The 19,078-nt window shown below is 35.9% G+C and overlaps 1 protein-coding gene across 2 annotated transcripts in view; it reads right to left on the bottom strand.

The window, feature by feature from the left end:
- Nucleotides 1–19,078, bottom strand: part of KCNH5 (potassium voltage-gated channel subfamily H member 5) — a 351,127-nt gene that overhangs the window by 293,436 nt on the left and 38,613 nt on the right. For both annotated transcript variants that reach the window (XM_033187796.1, XM_033187797.1), the window contains exons 3-4: nt 17,881–17,987; nt 13,356–13,484 (exon numbers count right to left, since the gene is read on the bottom strand). In XM_033187796.1, coding sequence (XP_033043687.1) covers nt 13,356–13,484; nt 17,881–17,987 — 236 coding nt within the window. The remainder of the gene's footprint in view (nt 1–13,355; nt 13,485–17,880; nt 17,988–19,078) is intronic.

Here is a 19,078-nt window from a genome sequence, read left to right as displayed (position 1 = left end):
AAAGAAAGTCTCAGTTTTTCATACACAATGAATAAGAAATCCAACATTCTTGCTAGTATTAAAAAGATCTCAGCAACCACATAATATCCAAAATGAATGCAAAGTATCAAACAAAAGTATTTTCTTTCCTTCTGTATAGATGTGCTCATATATTTGAAATGTGGCTATAAAATAATGAACAATTTTTATGTGTGACCTTTGTGTTTTGCCCATATCTGTGATATAGTCCCCGTAGCCAAGGCAACCAGCTATCCACAAAATTCTGTGCTCCTCCTTGCATTGTATAGCTTTCTTATTGGGATATAGCTGTCCAACCAGGAACATATTTCCCAGAATTTCTTGCATCTTAGTATGGCCTATGTCCCTGGTTCTCACCAATGGAATGTAGACAGAAGTAATGTGTGTCACTTCCATGCCGTGATTTAGAAGCAACTGTGACTTCTCTATAATTTCTCTTTCTTTCTACCAGCTGGAAGGATGCAAATGACAAGGCCCAAGGGGATAGCAAAGCTTCTGAATAACTGCGTGGGAAAATGCCATATGCCAGCCAGGATCCTTTGCCTTGGACTGTTATATGAGCAAGAAATGTGCTTCTATTGTATTAAGCCACTGAAAGTTGGGGATTTATTTGTTATAGCAGCCTGTCTTGCCCTAATAAAAAGTCCTTCATGCATTTGTGTGTAGATATAAGAGAATAAAACTGAATTGCAGCAAATCTTACTTTTTATGGTTTATCTCACACACTCCCATCTTCCTTGTAACATAGCAAAATGTTATTTATCTGTTATTAACAACTGCAGTGATACCTAAATTTATTTTTGGAATATCTAGAATTGTTAATAATGCCTTCTGAAAGAGCAGTGACTTTTGGGGGAAAGAAATGCAATTTAATAGGAAAGACTTTTCTTCTGGGGCCTCAAATTGCCAGCACTGAAATCATTAATCTCAAGGAAATGTCAATAAGAGGTGAACAAATAGAACATAACCAGCCATACTCTTGTCCTGTCTCAATTATCCTTTCTCTAGATATCTCAAAAGCTCCGATTCATTAAAAAATGTTGTTAACACTATCTGATAACTTCTACACAATTACCCTTCATGAGGTCATTTATTAGGTAACTCCTTAAAACTGAAAAACTCCTGATGTTCCAAAGGAATGATGGCAATGATGAAATTTCAGACAATATGACAAAAAAAAAAAATTAAGGAAGAAATTCTGGAAATACACCTGTACACCTGCCTAATATCTGTCAAACCATAAAACGCAGGTGACATCATTCTTTACTACTCTTCTTCAGGCTGATTCTGATTTCATTTAAGCTTTGTATTGCCCCACCAATTCAGGTCTCTCTATGTATTCAATAACTGGATTGGAAAAGAAATAAACTGGTATCAGTTGATGGAAAGTCTTTATTTCTTCTACATTAATGGGCCCCATCCTAGTAATTAGAACCAAAAAAAGGTTAGGTTTTGGGAATCATATGCAACCCTAAGGCTTACCCTGTACAATGTGCTGCAGAAACAAAAAAAGGTATCAGATATGCTACCAACTCTCTAAAAACTCAACATTAATGAAAAACCAACATGCAATCTCTATGACAAATTGAGACTTTTTCTTTTGAGTGCCAGACTTATGTGTCTAATTAGCCACTGGACCTTTCTTACTGCAGTGTTCTACAGGCATCTGACAACACTCAACATGTCCAAAACTGATACCATCTTACCCCTTCATCACCCACTCTGCCTCATTCATGCATCCCTGATCTTGTCGAATGGCCCCAAGATATTTCTAATTGCCCAAATGAGAAACTTGAAATTCGCCATCCTCTTTTCACTATTACCTACACACACACACACACACTCACACACAATTATTTCCCAGCCTTATAGATTATAACATCAATAAATATCTCTCAGATTGAATCTCCTCTCTGCACCCTACTATGTCAGATAACATACCATTTTTCACCTGAGTTAGGCAGCGTTCCAAAACCACATCCTCATTGCATGCAAAATTCTTTCTAAAACACATGCCTTTTACCCTATTACCCTTTACAGAAACCTGAAGGCCTCCAGGATAACACTGTATATCCTTGGTATACAGGTCATTTATTTTCTGATCCCAGTGATTTGCTCTGCCTCTCTCTTGCCACTTTCTCACACATGCTTTGCATCCCAGCCTTATTGAAATCAATAGCAAATCAAATAAAGAATAAATTCAAAATGAAAATTAAATCTACTAGGAATTCTTTGTACACCCTATGCTGTTTTGTGTTTCCATGTTTTCACATGTTACAATCATTCTGCCTGCCTGGAATGTCTTTTCCCTCCCCCATCTGTCTGGCTAACACTTAATCTGGTAACTGCAGCCTCAGTTAAAGCATTACCTTGATGCTTCTTTGATTCACCCACAAGTGAGACGTGCTCTCCTCTGTACACGCATATCATGGGATGCATACCTCACCTGGTACTAACAACACTGATGCAACTGTTGATTAATATAATAGTCACTCTTGCTAAACTCTTGTTTTTCCCTCCATTCTTACCACTTGAAACAGGGCCTGGCATAAAATACACCATAACATAAATTAATCGTATTTGTAACTTTAAAAATCAGATATAAAATAAATCTCATTTTGTTTCATTATCCCTGGTTTTTGGTTTGGTTTTGCTTTGTTTGGTAAAAGTGATGAGGGTGTCTTTGGATGACAGTAACTATATGAGTCATGGGTATATTATAATTTTACCTGGTGATAATTTGTGTACCTTAAATCAACAGAATGTTATAATTGCCTTGACTATTTCTAGAAAATTCCAAGTCAATTTTTTACTTACTGAAGGCTCAGATTTCTAAAACGGGTGAAATTACAGCTCTTGATATAACTCAGTTAGATTAAAAGAAATGCCCACTTTCATTCCCTGTGTAAAGAAAAGGTTTATCCAAAAAAATATTTTGACAAAAAAAAGGAGATATTTAGGAATAAACTAAATGATCCATAAAAGAATACAAATCATCAAATTGCAGGTTTTCTCTGATTTTACAGTATCGTTCATGAAAATAAATGTGAGGAAGGAGAAATATGACAATGAAAGCTTATTATTATCCTCTGGTTTTCCATTTGAAGCCATCACGAGCACATACTACAACTGTGTTTCTTAATGAGTAAGCAGTAGTTCCTAATAGAAAAAAAGCTTGTACAAATGTCTGCATATGTGTGTACCTTATTTTACACATGAAGTCAGTGTGACCAAGGAAGATTTCATCTCTTTTCTTTAGCTTATTTTAGTTTCTTGAAGGAAAAAAATCATTTTTAAACAGTAAAAATAAAACACAGGCATTTTTCTCCAAGAGTAAAAATAGGACTATCATTGATTTAAAAAACAGAAAGAAAATGAAAGAGAAAGGTAATATTAAGCCATCATTCTAAAAATGTTTTAAGTCAGCATATTCTTAGTAAGACTACCCTTGAACATAGATGAAAAGGGAATTGACTGTATCGTGTGACTTTTAGGTGCCAGATCTTGTATTTTCTATCCTTGGTATTAGTCCATTCTCATTCTGCTATAAAGAACTGCCTGAGACTGGGTAACTTATAAAGGAAACAGGTTTAATTGACTCACAGTTCCACATGGCTGGAGAGACCTTGGGAAACATGCAATCATGGCAGAAGCGAAAGCGAACACGTCCTTCTTTACATGGCGGCAGGAAGAAGTGCCGAGCCAAGAGGGGAAAATCCCCTTATAAAAACATCAGATCTCAGGAGAATTTACTCACTGTAATGAGAACAGCATGGGGTGACTGCCCCTGTGATCTAATCACCTCCTATGAGGTCCCTCCCCCAATGTGGGGATTACAATTCAAATTACAATTCAAGATGAGATTTGGGTGGGAACACAGAGCCAGACTATATTACCATGGTTGACTAACACATAGTGGGCACTAGATCTGTTTTTGTGGAATGTTTTATTGAATGGTTTTGTTTAGTGAATGAATTAATGATGATTAATGAGGAAATAAGTTAAATAGGACTACAGCATTCTGCAATATACATAAATATTTAAAATGTAAAGAAAATATATTCAGTTCTTAGGTATCAGCATAGCTTATATGAAAGAAGTCTTTTGGTTGAAGAAGGTAGGAAAGGCATGGTAAGGAAGGTTAGGGAAGGAATTCTGGAAGTGTTAAGGATTATAATCTGCTTTCAGAAAGAGAACTGGGGAACTGCTGGCAGAAAAAAAAAAAAAAAGTGGTGGTAAATGTTGAACTGACTCAGATGTACCAGAAGAGAGAAATTTGGAAGAAAGGACTTGGAAAGAATTCCTTCTTCCTAGAGAAATCAAAGCCAAAGGCGGTTGTAAAATTGAGTAATCATTTATGAGTTTTGCTATCAAAATGCCCTAGAACATGGAGAATCAATGCAAAGCAAAGGAATGTTTTGGTCCACATTAAAATCAATGGGAGCATTCAAAGATGAGCTTTCTGAACTACTCAGTAATCTTTCAATTTGTCTCTGATTAGGGCCTCCTTGCAGTTTCAGTTCCAAAGAGTTAGGATTTTTCTCACAACACCTATGCTGCCCTTCTCTCCTTACTGTCAGCACAAACCCGTGCCAAAAACGTTATTGAAAAAAGCAGAAACATGATAGTCTTCTTTTTAACTTATATAAAGTTATGAAGTACAAATGCAATTTCTTTACATGTATCAATTGTATAATCATCAGGGCTTTTAGGTTAACTGTGACCTGAATAACATATATTGTACTCATTAAGAATTTCTCATCATCCACCCTCTCCCACGCCTTCACCCTCCCAAGTCTCCAATGTCTATCATTCCACTCTCTACATCCATGTGTACACATTTTTAACACCCACTTAATGAATGAGAATATGTGATATTTGTCTTTCTGTGTCTGGGTTGGTTCACTTAAGATAATGGATTCCAATTCCATTCACGTTGCTGCAAAAGACATGATTTCATTCTTTTTTATGGCTGAGTAGCATCCCATTGTGTATATATGCCACGTATTCTTTATCCAGTCATCCACTGATGGACAATTAGATTGATTCTATCTTTTCAATTGTGAATAGTGCTGCGATAAACATACGAGTGAAGCTATCTTTTGGTGTAAAGATTTATTTTCTTTTGATACACACCCAATAGCAGGATTGCCAGATCAAATGGTAGTTCTATTTTTAGTTATTTGAGAAATCTCCATATTGTTTTCCATTGAGGTTCTACTAACCTACATTCCCACCAACAGTGTACAAGAGTTCCCTTTTCTCCACATCCTTACCAACATCTGTTATTTTTTGTCTTTTTAATGGCCATTCTGATTGTTGTGAGAGGATATCTCATTGTAGTTTTAATTTGCATTTCTCTGATGATTAGTGATGTCAAGCATTTTTTCATATACTGTTGGCCATTTGTATGTATTCTTTTGAAAAATATCTATTAATGTCCTTTCCCCACTTTTTAATGGAGTTATGTTGTTGTTGTTGTTATTGTTGTTGTTGTTGTTGTTGAATTGGGTGCCTTATAAATTCTAAATATTAGTCCTCTGTTGAATAAATAGTTTGCAAATACTTTCTTCTATTCTTCAGGTCATCTGTCCACTCTGTTGGTTCTTTCTTTTGCTGTACAGAAGCTTTTTAGTTTAATTAAGTTCCATTTGTCTGTTTTTATTTTTGTTGTCTTGGCTTTTGAGGTCTTTGTCATGAATTCTTTGCCTAGACCAATGTCCAAAAGAGGCTTTCCTAGATTTTCTCCTAGTATTTTTATAGCTTCAAGTCTTATGTTTAAGCCTTTAATCCATCTTGAGTTGGTTTTTGTATATGACAAGAGATAGGGGGTCCTGTTCCATTCTTCTGCATATGGCAATCCAATTATTCCAGCACCAATTACCAAAAAAGGTCTCCTTTCCCCAGTGTATGTTCTTATGGGCTTTGTCAAAGATCAGTTGGCTGTAAATATGTGCCTTTATTTCTGGGTTCTCTATTCTGTTCCACTGATCAATGTGTCTATTTTTATATCAGTACTGTGCTGTTGAGTTTACTATAGCTTTGTAATATAACTTGAAGTCAGGTAATGTGATGTCTTCAGTTTTATTCTTTTTGCTTAAGATTACTTTGGCTATTTGGGGTCTTGCTAGTTCCATATGAATTTTAGAATTGTTTTTCTAATTCTGTAAAAAAAAAGCATTGGCATTTTGATAAGAATGGCATTGAATCTATAGATTGCTTTTGGCAAAATGGTCATAGAAATGTGACAGGCTTCAGTTTCCCTTCTCTCCCATCTACCTCCAGACTAAACCACTACAGCACCTGGTTCTTACCTGCACCTCTATCATCTCAGAGAATTGATCATTTGCTCCTTCCTGATCACACATATGTTTCAATCATGCACATTGGAGTAGATTCTAAATTTTTGCTATCACTAACAATGTCTTATACCAATCCCTTTGTATTCTTGAACAAGTCTGGAATTACCTATTATTAGCTATATTAGTTCATTTGATCTCTCATCAACTTGTACTATACAAACTTTGAAAAAGTTGAGCTGCCATACTGTCTAGGTCAGAGAAAAAAGACGTATCAGCAGTTCCAACTTTTCCCAGTGATACATTTACTGATCTCACCTTTAGAGACCTAACTGGTGTGACTGATTATTCAGCAAAGTTTGCTGATGTTACTTAGATGTGGTCGATATAGGGTAATGCGAACAGACAGATGAATATGAAGAGCCTAATACTTGCTCTGTAAGTTGTTCATGGCATTATGAGAACATTTGTTCTCCTAAAAGCTCAAGATGCCAACTCCTTCTTAATAAAACATTAGTTTAGCTCTATTGGGTTGCAATTAACCTCTTTGTCATGGACTGCCTAATCTTAAAAATAAAAAGAAGTCACAGAGGCAGTTAAATCAATCTACTAGACTGCAACACAAGATTCTAATCTATAAGAAAAAAGCTTAGGTAAACAATTATACTCTTGGCCAAAGAGACTACATAGTATAATTACTCATATTTCATCTGTTGTTTCCTCTCTAAAGAAAACCATTGGCTTCCACAAGGAGAAGCTTGCTATTTTGGCTGTTATTTTTTATTCTATGGGAATTTTTTTTGTCTCAATTATTGGCAAGAAGATGCCATAACTATTTGGCACAAGATATTTCACACTGTAATTATCTTGGCAGTTTTGGAGTCTGTTTGAAAATACTGTACAGTATAAATGGGCAGAGATTTAGGCCATCTCTTTTAGAACACATATGGATAATCAACAGAATGGATTTCTTGGCTGTAATTTTCCTCTTTGTATTATTATAAATAATGTATCAGGTACCACTGACTGATTACCTGAACAACAATATCAAGACCTCACTACCAGGAACGAAAAAAAAACAGGAACACTATGCCCCCTTAAATTATTATCAGTTAGTTTACTTGGTTCAAAGCAGCATAATTCTCTCCGAATGAGAGTATTCGCAACCTGTGCTTCATTTTTGTGGGGAAAAAGGAAAACAAGGGATTGAGGTAGTTAAACCTCAACAATAAGTCTCCAATGAGAAGGATGGGGCACCATGGGTGCAATAGAGAGAACGTGGGATTTGAAATCAGTCAGATGTTGAGTGTCAGAATCTTCAACAGTAAAATGGAGATAACAATACTAATTTTCAGAAATACAGAAATGACCAATAATGAATATAAAGTTCTTGGCATATATTAACTACTCCATCAACACTGGCTTCCTTCCCTTTTGATGGTTTTTGCAACCATCCATCATGGTATAATTCAAAGGTATTGTTGACATTACCCAGTGTCAGTCAAAGACAAAACATCAATTCAGAATAAAAGTTTGGTAATCATAGATTGATTACAAGGAAGAGGTACATGCAAATTAGTTGGCTGCCATCACATGTTATAATTATTGTCCCAGATATGATTCAGAAATAAAATTCAGAATGAATCCATTTATTCAAGTCTTTCAATCATATGTCTAAGTTTCTTGGTAAAAATATCGATACAAGTAGGAGATTGATGTTAATTCCGGTCAATTTTGGCAAATCCTGCCAGGACTTGGACGCCTTGCTCCTATCACCTGGCCCCTTTCATGCTAAGAAGGTAAAAAGCCCTTGCTCTGGGATTACATTCCGATTTTGCCAGTGTGTAGATTCACGTGTCTGTTCTGAATGCTAAAACACTATTTCTTATATGCTGGCAGAATTTTTATCAATGAAGTATTTCTTCAAAATTTTGCAAACACCCTTGTGAACATCCTCAACTCCCAGATCTTTGGAGTCCCTGAGTCTTCTCTTATTCACCTGACCAAACTTCAACTTTAGATAAACACAACTTTTCACTTACTTCTGTATCTACACCTCTTTGACTAAATATGAGTGGATTAAAACACAATATTATGCTCATAGGTAACTAGTGAAGTTTATGACCACTAGCCTGAAATGGACCTTTGTGTGGCTCAGAAATCCTGCTGTGTTTCTCTTTTCCATTCACTATTCCACTCTCTTAGATAACCAGTTCAGACACACTCCACTCTTCTCACATCCTTCGCCATCTTTACTCTCAGTTGATAACTGTGATTCCTGTTTTTACTGAGACAATGGAGCAATCAAAAGAAAGCTTCCACTATATATTTACTTGTTTGCCTCTCCCACTAGAATGTGACAGAAGGGACTTTGTATCTCCAGGACCTAGAATCTTGCCTGCACCATATACCCAATTTTTTGTTGGGAAAAAAAAAAAAAAAGATAAATGTAAGACAAGGAGGATAAAATATTCCTATAAGAGTCCTGAAAAGGCTCAGGTTAAGTAACTCTGGTGCCCAAAACAGAATCAACACCCAGTCTACTATATCCAAGTTCAATGCTCTACACCCAAATTATTTTGATATTATGGTGTTATCATGTCATCTCATCCATTATTTCCCAAAAGTTCCATGGTTCCTTTACTTGATTTAAAAAGCTGAAAGATAGGTGCTTATGCCAATATTTTAAAACGTACTTTCCTACACTGCTAGCTTCAAGATATAGGATGATGACTTAATGGCATAAATATTTTATTTCTATTGAATTTTTCATGTTAAATGTACAGTTCAAATGAATAATTGAAAGCAGCTCACACACACCATTCATAGTTACATTTTACAATACTTTTTTGGTAATCTGCTATATGTTTGGAAGATACAGAGAAGTCTCAAAAGTCTATTTAAAATAAGCTCCTCTACAGATTCTGGCACTGGAAAGAGATCTTTTTCTTTAATGCTTTTCACAATGGGGTCTGATTTTCCCTATAAATTCTAATTTACATGTCTATCAAACCCATAGTTAAAAAACCAAGGAGTATGGGTTGTCTGGAGCTTTTACAAATATCATTTTTTATAAAAATGAATTATTCATTTCAAAGAGACTGAGCCTTACAAAGTATTCTGTGATTCCGGTGTGGGGATGCAGATAAAGGAGAGGCATTAATTTCAGAAAGAAAAGTCAACCCTTCAATATCAGCACCCTTTCCCCAACTTCATTGCAAAATGTTGCCGACTTTCAGTTTCCATAAATAGATATGTAGTTACTGACACCACCACTTAGGTTCAGCCGGTCAAAACTGCTGCGAAAGTACTGTACTTTCTTTGGCCAACTTCATCTGTGCCATGAAATCACTTAAAGTAAATGAGAGAAAACAATAATCATCTAGTGCAAATACAAATACATATTTTTTTTGAGAGGAAAAGACTATGATCAAAGCTTTTTATTCTGTCTGATTATCATTCATGCGTGAAGGCAAAAAAATTCATTTGAAGAATATGTTAGGTCACAAATCCGACACCAATCATTTCTCTTTTGTTTAAAAATATATAACTTTAAGATATAGACCACTGTTAGCAGTAGAATTTTTTTATTTTTAATTTTTGTGGGTACATAGTAGCTGTATATATTTATAGGTATATGAGACATTTTGATACAGGCACGCAATGCATCATAGCCACATCATGGAGAACAAGGTATCTATCCCCTCAAGCATTTATCCTTTGTGTTACAAACAATCCAATTAAGCTCTTTTAGTTATGTAAAAATCAAAACAATTGACGTCAGGGACACAGAGAGTAAAAGGATGGTTACAAGAGGCTGGGAAGGGTACTTGGTGGGTAGGATGGGGAGATGGTTAATGGGTACAAGAAAAAATAGTTAGAATATTATAGGCTTTTTATAGATGTTCCTTATTAAACTAGAGAAGTTCCCCTCTATTCAAACTTGACTGAGAGTTTTTATCAAGAACAAGTGCTGGATTTCATCAAGTGCTTTCTCTGTGCTGACTGGCATAATCCTGACTTTTCTTCATTATTTTGTGAATTACATGTTTGTATGGTAGACTACAGCAATTGGTTTTTGAATGTTAAACCAGCCTTGCGTAAGTGGGATAAACCCCACTTGGTTGTCTAACTCTTTTTAGACATTGATGGATTTAATTTTTGTAGAGGATTTTGAATCTATATTCATGAAAAATACTGGTTTGGGAGGCCGAGGCAGGTGGATCACGAGGTCAGGAGATTGAGACCACTGGCTAACATGGTGAAACTCCATCTCTACTAAAAATACAAAAAGAAATCAGCTAGGTGTGGTAGCGGGGGCCTGTAGTCCCAGCTACTTGGGAGGCTGAGGCAGGAGAATGGCATGAACCTGGGAGTCGGAGCTTGCAGTGAGCCGAGATTGTGCCACTGCACTCCAGCCTGGGTGACAGAGCAAGACTCTGTCTCAAAGAAAAAAATATATATATATATAAATAATATATATAGTCTATACATTTATATATAATATATATTATATATTATATATTATATATATATATATGTAGTTTCCCTTTCTTGTAATGTCTTTTTCTGGTTTTGCTATATGGGTAGTGCTTGCCTCAGAGTTAAGTTAAGAGACCTCCCTCTGCTTCTCTTCTGGAAAAGACTTGAAGAACTGGTATTATTTCTTCCCTAAACGTACGGTAGAGCTTACCATGACATCACTTGCACATGGTCTTTTGTTGGTTTTGGAAGATTATTAATTATTATTAATTTTTTAAATAAATGAAGAGCAAATGAAGTGTATCTATTTTTCCTTCTGTAAGTTTTGGTAGTTTTCGTGTTTCAAGGAACTGGTCTGTTTCATCCAGCTTATCAATGGTAGCTATAGAGTTGTTCGCAGTAACCCTTTACTCTGCTTGAATGTCCATGGGATGAACAGTAGCGGCCCTTCTTTAATTTCTGATAAATGGTAATTTGTGTCTTTATCCTTTTTTCTCAGTTAGCCTGGCTAGTGGTTTACTAACTTTAATGACCTGTTCAAAGAACCGGCTTTGGGTTTTTGTGATTTTCTCTGATGTCCTGTTGCCTAGTTCATTGATTTCTGCTGTAAGGTTTATTATTTCTTGTCTTCAGTTTGCTTTGGTTTAAATTGTTTTTCTTTATCTAGTTTCTAAGGTAGAATCTTAGGTTATTGATTTTATGTCTTTCTTCTTTTCTAATATATGCATTTAATGTTACATATTTCCCTCTAAGCACTGCTTTTGCTGCATCTCAAACATTTGATAAATTGTATTTTCATTTTTCTTTAGTTAAAAATATTTTTCTAACTTATCTTAAGGCTGCTTCTTTGATTTATTTAGAAACATGTTTAATTTCCAAATATTTCAGGATCTTCCAGATATCTTTCTGTTACTCATTTCTAGTTTAATTCCACTTTGGTCTGAGAACATACTTTTTAAGATTTATATTTTTAAAAATTTATTAAGATAGGCTTTATGGCCCAGAATGTGATCTCTCTGGTGAACGCTCCACTCCACATGAGGTTAAGAATATGTATTCTCTGGCTACTGGATGGAGCACCACGAGCGTTAAAACAAGCAAATGAGCACTAAACCTAAATACTATTAGAAGACTGTTCAATTTAAAAGCAGTATTTATAGTTATCTTAAATTTCCTAGGCACTGAGCCTATGTGTAAAGGCATAGAAACAGGGAGTATGGGTCCAAACCGAATACTTTATTCGATCTTCAAAGTACAAATAAATTGTTCTCTGTCATACTTTGAATGATTTGCACACTGTAAAAATTCTCCTCTTGCAATTTGATGTTAACCAGAAACTGAGCAGATACAACATTATATACGTGAGCTCCTATGCAAGGAATAAACTTAATGTGATTTTTTCTATAATTATGATTACAGTTGGAAAGATTAAAGTTTCTATGCCAGTTTTTTAAAAAAGAAGTAAGGAAAGGCGATGTTTGCCAAACGCAAAGAGGGAGACATTTTATTTTTAGTTTCCTAAGAGATTATTAAAAATAACATTTCATAAAAGCTACTTCTAAGGTTCTTTGAAATTCTTCATTTATATGACACCAGTTTCTAATTTAAACATAATTGGAGAGAATAAATTGGGAATAAATTACAAAGAAAAGGAGGTAAAAGCACGTGCCACTGACTAGTAGTTTCTATAGCAGTCTCTTTGACTATTTTAGTCAATAAGACTACAGTCAGAAGGTTTGCATTTTGCCAGCCACTCTCCTGATGACAAAATTATTCTTTCCATAATCTAGTAACATCTAGCTTAGGCACTACACAACAGAATAAATAAAAACTGAAAAATAACTTGAAAAAGTCAACTATTACAACTTTAACTAATTCAACAAAATTCAATCAACTAACCAACTGAGCTCTAGTTAGATTTCACTCAAACCATTTCACCAATTCTTACGTTTGGGTTCTAAAGCTCACCATGGTATGTGGTGTTGAAATTCCAATATATTGATTCAAAATTAACAATGCTCAGCCAGGTGCATGGCTCACGCCTATAATCCCAGCATTTTGGGAGGCCAAGGTGGGCAGATAACTTGAGCCCAAGAGTTTGAAACCAGCCTTGGCAACACAGCGAAACCCTGACTCTACAAAAAATGGAAAAATTAGCCAGATATGGTGGTGCACTCCTGGAGTCCCAGCTACTCAGGGGGCTGAGGTAGGGGGATCACTTGAGCCTGGGAGACGGAAATTACAGTGAGCTGAGATAATAACACTGCACTCTGGCCCAAACAACAGAGTGAGACTTTGACTGAAAAACAACAACAAAAAAATGCTCTATAAAATTTCTTACTCATGTTACAAGTTAACCAATCTATATTTCAACTTTGGATAGCCATGCTATTTCTATTCCGACAATATGATTGAATAAAACAGATACCAAGCAATGAAGCAAAAGAAAGGCCTCATAGTAGAATTTTGCTTTCCAGTTCAATGAGTAGAGGTAAAATAATAAGATCTCTTAGCAACAGCCTAATTTTTCAATGTAGTAATTCTTTTGAAAATTACCTTTTGTTGAATCATCCTCTATTGGCTGTTTGAACAACGTAATATCCTTGAAAGTACACAGGAACAAGACCACCTTTTCATGTTCATTTCTTATTGGTGCAATTTGCATATAAAACCAAACAGGGGTTCCTGTAACAGAGAGAAGTCGGGGAAAGGACATTAGAGTGTGGCATGGCCACAGCAATGTTTTGGTCTCCTGGCTTCTTTCTTCCTTCAGCTGCCAACAGCTATGCCAGGAATCAACAACAAAACAGTAGCATATTAATTACTACAAAGAATCAATAAACGTTTGATTTTGTATCAACTACCAGTTATTCAAATTTAATGTACACAGTATTCAAGCCAAAATATCAAAATTCTAAAGTAAAGCACAGGTTGTCATTTCACAGTGCAGGCTACTTAAGCAATCCCAGCATCACCTGCAGGTCTGCGTCCCTCTACCACTGCTACCCTCTCCAACTTTCTTCTGAGAGTCTTACCAATTGTGATCACTCATACCTGCTTCTCTCGTCTTGTCAGTTTGACAAGTGTTTCCAATTAACTGCAACAGCCATACCTGATCCTCTAATAAGCATTCCTCTTAGAGGGACATCTAAAATACTGTTTCTATCCCAAGGCTCTCATCAGTCAGATAGACTTATATGATAGCTCTATGGCTTTAACTGCATCCCCACATCAGAGAGAGAGGATGTCAGCAAAACTTGATGCCCGATGTACACAGAAATCTACTTGAAACTGTTAAGGCAGCCTGAAAGAAAAAAAAAGACATGTCCCCAGCCTTTGAGATCCCCAGGCATCTTTTCAAGCCACCGCTTCCTACCTCGCTCACTCAAAGAGCATGAAGCTGGACTCTATCAACACATTCTTCAAAGGATGGCTACTGCAGACTCTGTCCTCTAGGGCAGAGGGTATCAAAGTATTCAAGGCTTACAATTTGGACAAATCAGGAACTGGCATATAACAAATATAAATATGTGAAGGCACAATAAATGCCTTCAAAGGTGTGATTATCTGTTAGGTGATAAAACACTGAAGGAAGGTGCCATTAAAATCAAAGAGACACATTTACATTACAATCAAAGAGACACTTTTCTCATCATATTTTCTTCAAGCCACAGTGTGGTAAAGCCCCTCCAAATATTCTATTTTAAGACACAAAGGTTTTTATAAGGTTTAGGATTTAGGGAGTGAACCATGCAGCTATTAATCATCTGTAGGTAAGACCCTAGCCTTTTACTAGCTTCCATTGAGAACTGAATAAGAAGCATTTCTATTCCCATAGCCTAAAAAAATAAAAAATTAAAAAGTCACCTAATGTCACCACAAAGGGGAATTTTTCATTTAGACAAGATGAGATAACTACCAAGCTCAAGAAGTCAGAGAATTAGAGAAAGGAGATTTCTATGGGACTATTCAGCTGTGACAATCAGGTTTTTTGCAACCCCAGGGGGCCCTATGGAAGGACGTGGCCCTTTCCAAAATGATGGTAGAATAAGACACAGACCTCAGAAATAATCACATCATCTCCCCTAGAGGCTTGTTCATTTTTTTCTGTTTTCGTATTTTACACAGCATGTCCAGGAACTGTGAGTGATGTGCACAGTTTTACAAATCACCAGGCCCAGACGTTAGTGGATACATGGCCTATGGCTATTCCAACACAGTGAGCTTGAGGCAGAAGGGTCATAAACAAAGAGAAAAGGGCACTAAAAAAAGAAGTCATTTTCCAAGGTCTGTTAGAAATCCGAACAGAAAGAGATGATGTTAGATTTCACGCCCTCCTGTGAAAACTGCAACTTTTCAAATTCTGGCAGAGTCTGGGCTCTCTTTACAACTGCTTTAGATATGAAGGTAATTGTTTTTCAACTTTCCAAGCCACAGGGTCATACTTCCCCAAGTAGGCTCAGTATTTGCCAAGTATCTGGTGATAGATCCTTCATATTCTGGATTTGGGGTTCAGAGGGCTGGGGAGTCTGGGAGGGTTAAGCAGAGGAACCTGCTGCCACTGAATCTCAGTGCAGAGTTCCAGCATTGATGACTTGGAGGAGCCTCAGCTGTCAATTCTGCCTTCGAGTACACAGAAAGTGCTATTTTAAGCTCAGAGCTATCATTTCTTTCCCCACAGAAGAAACAGCCCCCTGCTAATCAGAGCACTGGACCTACAGAACAGAGGCTGCAAACTAAAATTTCAATGGTGATGCATATTCAGTCAGATGCCTCAATTCTCCCATTTGCAAAATGATGTTTAACCCAATTACTTAAAGGAAATAGTGGGAGAACTTGGCACATAGCCATTCCCAAAACAGTTTTCTACAGATGTGAATTTTTCTACATAACATTTTTTTTAAATCACAAAAATATATTTTTCTCAGTTGATATTCAAAACCTTTCAGCTATTTGCAAGACTTTTTAAAAGCTGCAATTAAATAGCAAAACTCCATTATAATACATGGATAACACCTATCCTTCCCTAAAGAGGAAAACAAAAACAAAACCCAATGTAGATAGCACACAGAAAGGAGGCGTGAGTTTTAATTTACAATGCTATGGGGTATATATCCTATTGGCTATAAGCAGGAACTTATCTGCATAGAGAGTTATCAGGAAAGAACCAGATAGGCCTGAACAATGGTCAGATAATAATTTCAATCCATTAACATAAGGCAAAATATCTAAACTACCTTGGAAGGACTTCTGGAAATGTAAAATTCAAGGAATTACTAACATGATTTAAAGTAAATAAGTACAAATTCCACTAAGATATTTTGTTGTGGTGGTTGTCATTACAGGGTCTTGCTCTGTTACCCAGGCTGGAATACAGTAGCACGATCGTAGCTCACTGCAACCTCGAACTCCTGAGCCCAAGTGATCTACCTGCCTCAGCCTCCCGTGAGTAGCTGGGACTACAGGCATGTGCCTTCATGCCCAGCTTTTCTTTTTTCATAGAGGCAGGGTCTTGCTATGTCACCTAGGCTTCACTAAGATATTTTTTGAGAAACTCAGAAACTATGGACTTGTCTTTGGGGCTTTAAAGTCAGGCAAATGTTTGTTTATTTTTGTTTAAATGTCAGAGAGTGAATGACCTTAGTTATAGGGAATATTGTTACATTATTTGCTAAATTTGGAGTACATATCTAAATTATTGAAGAGTTAACAAACCATATGAAAATGAAGGGTTTTTTGGTATACAGGTCTCCTACAAATTATCAATATGTATTTAGACCTGGCAAAAAAGACCCAGAAAGCACCTACAGCCTGCCTTTTCTCTTGCAGAGGACAGAGCTGACCATTCAGAAGGGATTGTTTTCTAGGTGACAAGCCAGGTGACATTTAGCTGTGACTTCAAACTGAAATATCTCTTTGGCCTTGATGTAAAATGAAAGAGAAGATAAGCCATTCCTTAAGTAAAATTACTAAACACAAATGTTTCCATTATCAAGTGCACTACTTTGAGGCAATGCCTAACACTGTTATTCTTTTATTAGTCTACTAATAAAAAGAGAGATCAAATTTTAATTCCAAATATTCCACAGATAAAAAATGTTTCAAGTAAATGGACAGGATAAATTATGCTCCACAAGATCCAACAGGCACTGAACATGGAACAGACATTGCCTGTCGAAGCGAGAATGTTTTCCAAACTTGGGAAGAATTTAGTAACCATCAATGTCCATCAAAGATAATAATGGTCTTTGCTATCATCTGCTATTAGCAATAAATAAATTGACTCATCTTATGAAGTGACTGTTCATTTGAAAAAAGAAAGAAAGAAAAATCTGTGGAAAGAGCAAAAAGATAAAAGTAAGTAACCATGCAAATAAAGTGAATTAGAAAGGGGACTGAGTTGTTGAGTACACTCGGTTTTTGTTGGGTTGGTTTTTTCCCTCCAAACTCTCATGGAAAGTCTATATCATGAGATATTATGTCATTATATAATACCTTACCACATACAAATCTCATGCCAGAGAAAGTTCCCAACAATCAGTACAAATTTACCAAATGTGAATGATCTGTTCTGAGAACAATGACTACTTTCTACTAGGCTTTCTCACAAAAGAGTCTCAGGCTGGCAAAAGGCTGTATTGGTAGAGATTCCCCTCAAGTAGCTACCACATATTCACATTGCCTGTGTTTGTGTTGAAAGGTAATTCCACATATCCAGTGTTAGCAATTACCATTTTCTTTAACCATAAGAAGAAATTAATACATGTATCTGTCAATTTTAGTTGTTGTCACATAATTATAGGATCTTTATTATAAGTATTAATTACAAAATGTTGTGCTCCTGATACGAAAGTCATATTTAGGATGCATCTCATTTTTCTTCCATTCCTCAAAAGGTTGCTTTCCATAGGTAGAATTATTTATTAATTTTATTATCTAATTTCACCAGCAACCTCTGCCCCTGCCAAGAAAAGAAGCAATAGAAGTTTTACATGCTTTCTACATTTTAGCTCCACTATGACTTACCAAACGTAATATTCATAAAGAGTTGGCACATCTTATTAATAATTGAGATACCTACTGTTTTTCTTGTACAGAAGAACTTCAAAGCAGTTTGACTCGTAGTTGTCAAAAGTTTGCCTTACTTTCTCAATGGTCTTCTTATCAGTCAATTCCCCATACATAAAACTGGAGGGGAAAAAAAAGAAACAATCGATTTCACTTTTGTGTTGCCTTTCAAACGCTACAAAAATCATATAGTTGTCTTTGATTAAATAGTCAAATGTGGTTACAAAACATAATGTTGCTCCTCCACAATGAACTAAAATATTCAAATCATGACAGGCAGTTCTTGCTTTACACAGTTCCCGCATGCACAGATTTCAGTCACTATGGTTTAGTTAAATTATACTAGTTCCACAACACAGTTCAAATTTCAGTTACCACAGTATGTTAACCGAGTAATTGCACAAAGCGCAAGCTTTGCTGCTTGATCTTCAGTCTACAAACCACTAGAAAATAACAGATGCACCTTCACAACTAGTCACTGATCACATCACTTCTTTGAAAGTATGTCAGTATTGGTAACAGCACAGCTGTTATTCAGTTCACGCACAGACTGAAAAGCATGTAGTCATATTGCCTCCTTGTCTCTCAGTGATAAACCTACGTGACATTTTACAAAAATGGATAATCAAAAGCAGTAAGTAGCCAACAAAAATTAAAGTCCACCAAAGAAATGACAAATAATAATGTTGGAAGTGGAATTCAAATTGAACATAAAAGAAGTTATAAGAGAAATAGGTGACCGTGGAAATGTCGATACTGCTGCCATTTGGGAGATTCTAGCTATGCAGCCAAAAGGACTTAGTGAAGGTGAACTCATCAATATAAATAAGGAAAGTGGTTGTAACAAAAAGGATGAAGGTTTCCCAGAGGAGGTGACACCAGTTCAAAAACAAAGAAACAAACAAAAGCTCCTCATTAAAGGAGCTCTAGTACATTGCTCACAATAGTAAAAGTGGAAGAATAAAATATTTGAAATTAATTCTAACTTAGAAAGGAGGGTGACAATTTTTGAGGAGATAGAAAAGATGTTGCCTTTATACAGAAAGTTATATTCTGAAAAGGCAAATATTGTTCAAATGACTTGTGATAAGTTTTTAAAGAATAAATAAAACACTTCCCCCATTCTCAATGTTTCTAATGTTCAAAATCACAGTATACTACATAAATATGAGTTTTACCATTATATTCAGCTCCCTTCATTGATAACCAAC

The sequence above is a fragment of the Trachypithecus francoisi genome, unplaced genomic scaffold (genome assembly GCF_009764315.1).
Source record: "Trachypithecus francoisi isolate TF-2019V2 unplaced genomic scaffold, Tfra_2.0 Lachesis_group3, whole genome shotgun sequence".
Classification (NCBI taxonomy): domain Eukaryota; kingdom Metazoa; phylum Chordata; class Mammalia; order Primates; family Cercopithecidae; genus Trachypithecus; species Trachypithecus francoisi.
The sequence above is the reverse complement of the archived record's forward strand: the minus strand, read 5'-3'. Positions and strand labels throughout refer to the sequence as shown.